At 32.4% G+C, this 10,788-nt stretch overlaps 1 protein-coding gene across 1 annotated transcript in view; it reads left to right on the top strand.

Moving 5' to 3' along the window:
- The first annotated feature begins 2,160 nt into the window (after nucleotides 1-2,160).
- Nucleotides 2,161-10,788, top strand: part of LOC140985877 (uncharacterized) — a 36,771-nt gene continuing 28,143 nt past the window's right edge. The window contains exon 1 of the mRNA XM_073453824.1: nucleotides 2,161-4,778. Within this exon, the coding sequence (XP_073309925.1) occupies nucleotides 2,249-4,778 (2,530 nt within the window). The 5' untranslated portion in view covers nucleotides 2,161-2,248. The remainder of the gene's footprint in view (nucleotides 4,779-10,788) is intronic.

A 10,788-nucleotide genomic window follows, 5' to 3' on the forward strand; every position in this document is an offset into this window, starting at 1 on the left:
ACCCATCGTCGAATGCAAACTCTTCCAAAATGAGGAAGTGAATCTGGGGTCTCTGTCAGATATGATAGAAACTAGAATACCATGAAGTCGGACTATCTCCCTGATATACAGCTCTGCATACTGAACCATGGTGAAAGTCGTCTTGATAGGCAAGAAGTGCGCTGATTTGGTAAGACGATCGACAATCACCCAGTTAGCATTAGATCCTCTGACTGACTTCGGTAAGCCGGTCACGAAATCCATGGTAACATTCTCCCACTTCCACTCGGGGATAGGGAGAGGCTTGAGCAGACCTGCTGGTCTCTGATGCTCTGCCTTCACTAACTGACAAGTCAGACACTCGGATACAAAACGTCTGATATCCTTCTTCATTCCTGGCCACCAGTACAATAACTGCAGGTCTTTGTACATCTTCGTACTCCCTGGATGAATAGAGTACGGCGACATATGGGCTTCTGATAGAATATCTGATCGGATAGAATCACTGCTAGGAACCCATATCCTGTCTCGATATCTGACAATACCGTCACTAACTGAATACAAGGCACTGCCCTTGGCCTCATCTCGCTGCTTCCACTTTGCCAACTGCTCATCTGCTGGCTGACTACTGCGAATACGGTCAAGGAGAGAAGACTGGATTGTCAAGGTGGATAGACGGGGAACTCTACCTTGAGGATATGCCTCTAATGTTTTATAATATAATTATATAGTTTTTGTTTTATTAAATGTTTAAATATTATATGTTTTATAATAAATTGTATAAAATATAAGTTGTTGTGTAATTACAAGTTTTTACTATTTTTTACAGGTTCGATAAAATAAGAATAAACTTGGCGTTGCAAATGGGATTAAGATGATTCTTGGACCTGTAGAAAGTTGATGATAATATCTACAATATTGGTGACAAGCATGAGATAAAAATCTTCTCACAATTGGGATCAAATTAAGCAACAAACAAAGTTACCAAAGGAGTGGCAGTTTTACCATGCTCTAGTATTTTGACCATATCTCTCAAACTACTTGGTCAAATGGTTAAAATAAAATACCACAATTCAAACAACTCAATTATCCACATGTTTTATTTTATGTGGAGAAGCAAAATTGGATGGGAAGATTTTCAAAAGTGATGTGTATTAAAATATAATTTCTTGGAACACCAATGAAGACTTATGTGTAAAAAAATAATATTTTATTTGTGGTTGTCTCCCCAAATTTGGCTATAAATAGGGGTGCATTGTAATGAATTGAGATATCCCTCATTCTATGAACAAATCTTTGAGTTCATAATATTTCTCTCTTTATTTTTCCTTTATTTCATCATTTAAAAATAATTAGCATGTTAATTTCATATTCAAAGTTTTATACTTTGAATAATGAGTAGCTAACTTCCCAAGGTTGAGATGAAAAGGTGAAGCTCTTGGTATGATAATAAGGTTATTAAAAGGTAATAATCTATGTTTTATATTATTTAATCATTATTTATTGTTTATGTTATATTTATTTCTTTAAGCATTTTTATACCCTACTTATAAGTGGGAGTTTTGATTTATTGTTGCTATATGTTACACTAAATTCTTGGTACCATTTAAATGTTTGTTTGGTTTTACCAACCATTTAAAGTGGATGCCTTGATTTATTATATATCAATATATCATATTATTAATTTCTTGGTACCATTTAAATGTTAGTTTGGTTTTACCAACCATTTAAAGTGGGAACCTTGATTTAGTGTTTACAAATATATATAGCACAATAAATACTTGACAACATTTATAAGTTTTGATATATATTTTATACTTATAAGAAAATAGTATATAACATAATATAAATATGATTATTTAATATATTGGAACCATTTTATTAAGTGGATTTCAATAATGTTCATTAATGTTAACTTTATTAAAATATCAAGAGTGGATCCTCTAATCTCAACTACTTAAATTAAAATTTGAACAATTAAAAATTACCAATTAAAGATTCAAACAATTAAAAGAAAAACAAAAACAAAAACAAAAAGACATTGTAGTGGACTTGTAATTACCGTAGCTTCCCTGTGGATACGATATCGGACTCACCGAATTATACTACTTGCGGACAACCTGCTATTGGGAGTGCAACAATCAAAGTCACAACAAGTTTTTGGCGCCGTTGCCGGGGAAGTATAATTTAATTTCAAGTCTATTTAATTTTCTTTCTTTGAATTTTTTATTGTTTTTGTGTGTTTTTCTTCTTTTTCTTTTGCATTTGCATGAGCATTATTTGGTCACGTACACTTAGTGGTCGACTCATTCGAAATAACCCTTTATTTTTACAAAACATGGCGGAAGAACCCATCCAGGAAAATGAAGATGAAATTCAATCTCAACATGATCATGATAGGCGAAGAACACTTAGAGATCACATGAATCCTACACGTACTAGTGCACCTTCATGTCTAGTTTTTCCCCCTGATGCATCTCATTTCAATTTTAAGCCTGGTATTATCCAATTTTTACCCAACTTTCATGGCTTAGATTCTGAAAATCCATACATGCATTTACGAGAATTTGAAGAAGTGTGCAACACATATAATGATCTAAATTGTAGCATGAACACCATTCGACTTAAGCTTTTTCCTTTTTCTTTAAAAGATAAAGCTAAAACTTGGCTACAAAATCTTAGATCGGGATCCATTCGAACTTGGGATGAATTGCAACAACAATTTTTGAAAAAGTTTTTTCCATCTCATAGAACAAATTCTTTCAAAAGGCAAATCATCACTTTCACTCAAAAACAAGGAGAAACTTTTTATCAGTGTTGGGATAGATATAAAGAATTGCTTAATCTTTGTCCACATCATGGTTTTGAAATTTGGAGAGTTGTTTCTCAATTTTATGAAGGCTTAACACCTAAAGATAGGCAAATGGTTGAATTTATGTGTAATGGAACATTTGAAGATAAAGATCCAAATGAGGCAATTGAGTATCTCGATTCATTAGCTGAAAATGCTCAAAATTGGGACACTATAGGTACAATCGAACCATCAAACAAGATTCAATCTCCTACATCTGGTGGAGGTATGTACACTCTCAAAGATGAACATGATCTTCAAGCTAGATTTACCTCTTTGGCAAGAAAAGTTGAGGCACTTGAATTGAAAAAGAATGGTCAATTAAAATCTGTTCAAGAAATTGCATGTCACATCTGTGATACAAGTGATCATTCTACAAAAGATTGTCCCACTTTGCCTTCTTTTAAAGAATGTCTCCATGAACAAGCCAATGTTTTAAACAATCTCAAAAGGCCAAATTTTGAACCATTTTCTCAAAGTTACAATCCAGGTTGGCGAAATCATCCAAATTTTAGTTGGAGGAATGATAATGCTGCACAATTTTCACAACCACATTTCCAAAATCAACAAAATTTTCAAAATTATGCACCTTATGTTCCTCCACCTAAAAGGAATTTGGAAGATATATTGAATTCTTTCATTGCAAAGCAAGAGTCTATCAATACTCAAACTGCTCAAACCATGACAGATTTGAAAGATACTCTTGCTAAATTTGCATCTGCACTTAATGTTCATGAAAAAGGTAAATTTCCTTCACAACCTCTGCCTAATCCCAAGGATCATCATTCACAAACTGGAACTTCTGGAACTCAACCGATGGATCAGGTAAAATCTGTTATTACCCTTCGAAGTGGTAAGGTTGTGGAAAAATCCATTCTTGAACCTTGTGAAGATGATGATAAATCAACTCCAAAGGGTAAGGAAGTGGAACCCATAACTTGCGAAGAGGAGGTTCAACAGACAGTGTCACCACCATTCCCTCATGCATTGAAAAATACAAAAAAATCAAATTTGAATTCTGATATATATGATATTTTTAAACAAGTAAAAGTTAATATTCCTTTATTAGATGCAATAAAACAGGTACCATCATATGCCAAATTTTTGAAAGACTTGTGCACTGTGAAAAGAAAATTGAATGTGAAAAAGAAAGCATTTTTAGCCGAACAAGTAAGTGCAATCATTCAAAATAATAATGCTTTGAAATACAAAGACCCTGGTTGTCCTACTATTTCTTGTATTATTGGAGAACGAAAGATTAAAAAAGCCTTGCTTGACCTTGGAGCTAGTGTGAATTTACTTCCATATTCAGTTTATCAAGAACTCAATCTAGGCGAGTTAAAACCTACTTCGGTAACACTTTTACTTGCTGATAGATCTGTTAAAGTGCCAAGAGGTATGGTAGAAGACGTGTTGGTCCAAGTTGATAACTTTGTATATCCTGTCGATTTCATAGTTTTAGATACACAACCTATCGAAGCTTGTAATGCAATTCCTGTAATTTTAGGTCGTCCATTTTTAGCAACTTCTAATGCTCTTATAAATTGCAGGAATGGAATAATGAAGTTGTCATTTGGTAACATGACCTTGGAGCTTAATGTGTTTAATCTTTGTAAGCAACCACATGACAAAGGAGATGAAAGTGAAGATGAAAATCTTATTGAAACTCTTGTGGAAGAAAACATTCAAGAAGGGAGTACTCGTGATCAATTAGATATTTGTTCAATTGAAACTGTTAAAGAAAATATTGAAATTGATCTTGATGATTTTATCAGGTATCACTCGTTACCAGGATCAGAGAAAGAATTTGATGCAAAATATGAGAACAAAGACGAACCACCCATATTGGAGTTAAAACCCTTGCCAGAAGAATTGAAGTATGCATTTCTTGGAGAAGATGAAACATATCCGGTGGTAATTTCTTCCAAACTAGCAAGTGATGAAGAAGGTAAATTAGTTGATATGCTTAAAATACATAAAAATGCAATTGGTTGGACACTAAAAGATCTCAAGGGCATTAATCCACTAATTTGCACTCACAAAATTCACTTAGAAGAAAATGCAAAAACATCTCAACAACCACAAAGGAGATTAAATCCACACATGAAAGATGTTGTGAAAACTGAAGTTCTCAAACTACTTGATGTTGGGATTATCTACCCTATTTCTGATTGTAAGTGGGTAAGCCCAACACAAGTAGTTCCGAAAAAATCTGGCATCACAGTGATAAAAAATGAAAAAGATGAATTGTTAACCAGTCGTGTCCCATCTAGTTGGCGGATGTGTATTGATTATAGAAAATTAAATGCCGCCACTAGAAAAGATCATTTTCCATTACCATTTTTGGATCAAATTTGAGAAATAGTAGCAGGTCATCCATACTACTGTTTTCTTTATGGATATTCAGGTTATTATGAAATTCCCATTGCACTCGAAGATCAAGATAAAACTACATTCACATGTCTTTTTGGAAAATTTGCATTTAGAAGAATGCCATTTGGATTATGCAATGCCCCAGCAACATTTCAAAGATGTATGCGAAGCATTTTTTGCGACATGGTTGAAAATTGTTTGGAAATTTTCATGGATGATTTAACTGTCTTTGGGAATACATTTGATAATTATCTTGAAAATTTGGAAAAAGTTTTAAAAAGATGCGAGGAAAAAGGTCTTATTTTAAATTGGGAAAAATGTTATTACATGATTAATTCTGGAATTGTTTTGGGACATGTCGTGTCATCTCATGGAATTGAAGTTGATAAAGCAAAAGTTGATGTCATTGTCAATTTACCCCCTCCAAAAACCATTAAAGAAATTCGCTCATTTTTGGGATATACTGGATTTTATAGGAGGTTTATAAAGGACTTTAGTTTAATCTCTAAACCCATTTGTAATCTCATAACAAAAGACAGTGCATTTGAGTGGACTCAAAAATGTCAAAATGCTTTTGATAAAATCATTCAACATTTAACATCAGCTCCTATCATGCAACCTCCTGATTGGTCTTTACCATTTGAAATCATGTACGATGCGAGTGATTATACAGTCGGTGCAGTATTGGGTCAAAGAAGAGACGGTAAGCCTTATGTGATATATTATGCAAGTAGAACTTTAAACAATGCTTAAATGAATTGCTCCACAACAGAAAAAGAACTACTTGCTGTAATATTTGCATTAGATAAATTTCGTTCTTATTTGATTGGATCAACAACTATCGTGTTTACTGATCATTCTGCTATTAGATATTTGTTGACCAAACAGGATGCAAAGCCACGACTGATACGATGGATTTTGTTGCTCCAAGAATTTGACATTGTGATCAAAGATAAAAAAGGAACCGAGAATGTCGTAGCCGATCATTTATCGAGACTAGTAACAGGATCATCTTGTGAAATGACACCAATTAACGATAATTTTCCTGATGAACATTTATTTTCAGTTACTACTACACCTTGGTTTGCTAACATAGTAAATTTTCTTGTGACAGGAAAAATGCCACCGCAATGGAGTTCTCAAGATAAAAGAAAATTTTTGAATGAGGTAAAAAACTTTTATTGGGATGATCCGTATCTGTTCAAGTATTGTCCGGATCAAATTTTTAGACGTTGCATACCCGACAATGAGGTAAGTAGTGTCATTAAATTTTGTCATTCAAAAGCATGCGGAGGACATTTTTCTTCAAAGAAAACAGCTGCAAAAATCTTGCAGTGTGGATTTTATTGGCCCACTTTGTTTAAAGACACCCACAAAATCTGCAAGATCTGTGAAAATTGTCAACAATTGGGTGCGATTTCAAAAAGAAACATGATGCCTTTGAATCCTATTATTGAAATTGAAATCTTTGACTGTTGGGGAATAGATTTTATAGGACCTTTTCCACCGTCGTTTGGATACTTGTATATTTTAGTTGCAGTTGATTATGTTTCCAAATGGATAGAGGCAATTCCATGTCGAACAAATGATCATAAAATCGTCATCAAATTTTTAAAAGAAAATATTTTTAGTAGATTTGGAATTCCTCGAGCCATGATAAGTGATGGGAGAACTCACTTTGTTAATAAACCATTTGCTTCATTAATGAAAAAATATGGTATTACTCACAAAGTAACTACTCCTTATCATCCTCAAACAAATGGACAAGTTGAATTAGCTAATAGGGAGATAAAGCAAATTTTGGAAAAAACTGTTAACTCAAATAGAAAAGATTGGTCTCTGCGACTTAATGATGCACTTTGGGCATATCGAACAGCTTTTAAAACATCATTGAATATGTCTCCCTATAGGTTGGTTTATGGAAAACATTGTCATTTGCCTGTGGAATTGGAACATAAAGCTTATTGGGCGATCAAAACTTTAAATTCAAGCATGGATGATGCCAACAAATTGCGTAAATTGCAACTTAATGAACTTGATGAACTCAGAAATGACGCGTATGAGAATTCAAGGATTTATAAAGCAAAAATCAAATCATTTCATGATAAAACAATTCTTAGAAAATCTTTTGAGATTGGTAAAAAAGTTTTGCTTTATAATTCTCGACTTCACATATTCCTAGGAAAATTACGATCAAGATGGACAGGCCCATATGTTGTAAAGCATGTGTATACTTATGGAGCTGTGGATATTGAAAATCCTAAAAATGGTGATGTTTTTAAAGTAAATGGACAATGGCTTAAACCATTTTTAGAAAATGAAATTTTTCAAGAAGAGTTTATTTCCCTTTCCGATCCTTGATTTTTTTTGTGTTGCATTTAATTTTGTTTGTTTTTATTTCAGGTTTCCTTAATCTTTTTATTTTCCCGGTTAAATGGCGGATAACGGTACTCCGTGACTATCATAGTCGGTTTAATCAGTTTCCCATAATTGCTGATACAAAAATAAAAAAAAATCATTTCTTTTCTTTTTAAAATGGATGAAATTCTCTCAAAAATTTGTAAATATTTTCGTTCTGTTTCTGAAAATGTTCTAAGGAAAATTTATGCTGGAAGGTGTAAAAGATTGAGATTGCTAATGCAAAAAAGAATTCCAGAAGATATTCGTCTTGTAATAGAAGCTAAGGTCCGATTTGGAGGAGAAGTTCCACAATCATTGCTCATTCGGTATTTGCCTAGATTAAGAAAAAGCACTTATGCGAAAAAACGAAGGGCCAAAAGTTTAGGGGTTTGTCATAAGTGTGCAAGATGGACTTGTGACAAACGATGCAGATCTTTGGGATGTGTTTCCAATAACAGAGAAGATAAAATTGGTTTCATTAAGAATGGGCTGAGTAAGAAGTCTTTAGATAACATCTTATTGACTCTTGAGACGCATTCTAGTGGACATGTGCATATTGAACTTCTCCGTTTATGGAAACAATTCCAAGATGAGCGTCATAGTCTTGGGAATCTGACTAAAAATGACCCTGTTTGCCAATTTATAAGGAAATTGGATGGGAAGCATATCCTCGACTCATAGAAGGCGTTGAAGACGTTTTTGGACATAAAACCAGAGGAAAATTGTGAGCCACAATCACACTACTGTTTACATGCATGTGTGTCATTATTGTTTTTACTGTTTATTCTGTTTACAACTGTGACCCATAGTTTTGTCCTGATAACATATTACCCCAATAAAATCTCTCATCTTTCTCTCTATTTTCACAGAAAAAAAATAAGAAAGTAAAAAAAACATGGCTGGAACCTCTGCACAATCATTGAAAAATATTTGTGTATTTTGTGGGTCGAGTCCTGGAAAAATGAAGTGTTTGTAGAAGCAGGGAATAATCTTGGAAAGATATTGGCTGAGAGAAAAATTCACTTGGTATATCGGGGAGGTAATATTGGGTTAATGGGATCTGTTTCAACATCTGCTCATCTTGGCGGTAGTCAGGTTTTGGGTATTATTCCTACAGCTTTAGCTGAAGGAAATATTACAGGTGTTACGATTGGTGAGGAATTAAAAGTTTCTTCTATGTATGAAAGAATCACAAAAATGATTGAAAATTCTGATACTTTTATCGCATTACCAGGTGGTTTTGGTACATTAGAAGAAATTTTTCTCACTATTTCTTGGGCACAACTTAATATCCATAATAAACCTGTGGGCTTGTTGAATATCAATAATTATGATGACAGTTTGTTGACATTTCTTGATAAAGCTGTGGAACAGAATTTCATTTCAGAAAATTCACGAAGAATGCTCATCTCTGCTTCGACTGCCGACCAATTAATTGATAATTTGGAAGCTTTTGTTCATAAGCCTGATCCGATGATAACAAAGATCAATTGATCGCAATCAAGCAATAAGAAAAGGAAGTTGGATCATTGATTCAAAAGTCGTGGATTGGTTTGCGTTTGTTTCAGTTTGTTATCTTCAATAAAATTCCAGGTGATATCTCTTTCATTATGTACTCTTTATTAATAGTTATTTTGACATTAGGGACAATGTCATATTCTGATTGGGGGGAGAACAAACTTATAAAAAAAATTAAAAAAAAAATATATATATATATTATTTTAAAATAAAATCATGTTTATTGTTTGTATCTTAGTAATTTTTGCAAAAATGTCATACATTACATGTTTGAAAGATTTAAATTAGAACATGCATTAATCTATTTAAGAATGTTTAAATTTTTATTTGAAAAAAAAAGTCAATTTTAATATTCTGATCAATATAAAAATATGATTTATGAAATCTTTTTGAGTGATTAACCATTGTGATAAAATCAGGTATTAAAGTATATGGCCCAAGATATACCTTATAAGAGTGCCTAAAATTTTAAACTCACACATATTTTGTGAGTGAGTGGAGAGGACTGAGAAAACAGCTTTCGAGCCTTTATTGATCATGAGAGAGACTATCTATTGTTTAGATCTTGAGTTCTTATTTTGAAAAAAAAATGATATTTCCTGAAAAAAAAAGAGAAAAATACAAAAAGAAAGATATTGAAGATCTATGTAATTTTTAAGTTATATGCTACGACCCATATATCTCTCATAAAAAAAAAAAAAAAAAGAGAGAAATTTATTGTACAAATTAAATAAATATGTGGTCAAGAAGCATAAACTTAGTCTGATTCCATGATGTTATGAAAAAAAAAAAAAGGATCAGAAAAAATATATAATAAGAACAACTAGATTTTGAATCAATGGATTTTCTATCTTTTGATTAGTTTGGCTCGTTTGTCTGTCTGCATTCTGTAAACCATTTTTCTGAGCATTTATCTGTATTCCAACTCCATGAGAGAAATCGTTGCCATAAATTGAAACATTTATTAACCTGTGAGGATATGGAGTTGAGACTCTTACTAGGAATTTCTGAAGGCCGTGTACATTTAACTACCTGAAATAAGCTTTGAATTGATCATCTCAAATTATTTCATAAATTATAATTATGATGATCTTGATATAACTTTGACAGTTTTCAAATTTAATTTAAACACTTAGATAGTTTTGATTACATTTCTATTTAAATTAATCAATATGTTTTGTATTGCTATTAACGCTTAAATTGCTAGGGACTAGCAATAAGCTGGTTGGGAGGTGTGATAAACATAAAAATTGTACATTAATTAAATGTTTTATAATATAAATATATAGTTTTTGTTTTATTAAATGTTTAAATATTATATGTTTTATAATAAATTGTATAAAATATAAGTTGTTGTGTAATTACAAGTTTTTACTATTTTTTACAGGTTCGATAAAACAAGAATAAACTTGGCGTTGCAAATGGGATTAAGATGATTCTTGGACCTGTAGAAAGTTGATTATAATATCTACAATATTGTTGACAAGCATGAGATAAAAATCCTCTCACAATTGGGATCAAATTAAGCAACAAATAAAGTTACCAAAGGAGTGGCAGTTTTACCATGCTCTAGTATTTTGACCATATCTCTCTAATTACTTGGTCAAATGGTTTGAAAAAAATACCACAACTAGACAACTCAATTATCCACATGTTTCTTTTTATGT

The sequence above is a fragment of the Primulina huaijiensis genome, chromosome 10 (assembly GCF_012295235.1).
Source record: "Primulina huaijiensis isolate GDHJ02 chromosome 10, ASM1229523v2, whole genome shotgun sequence".
NCBI lineage: Eukaryota > Viridiplantae > Streptophyta > Magnoliopsida > Lamiales > Gesneriaceae > Primulina > Primulina huaijiensis.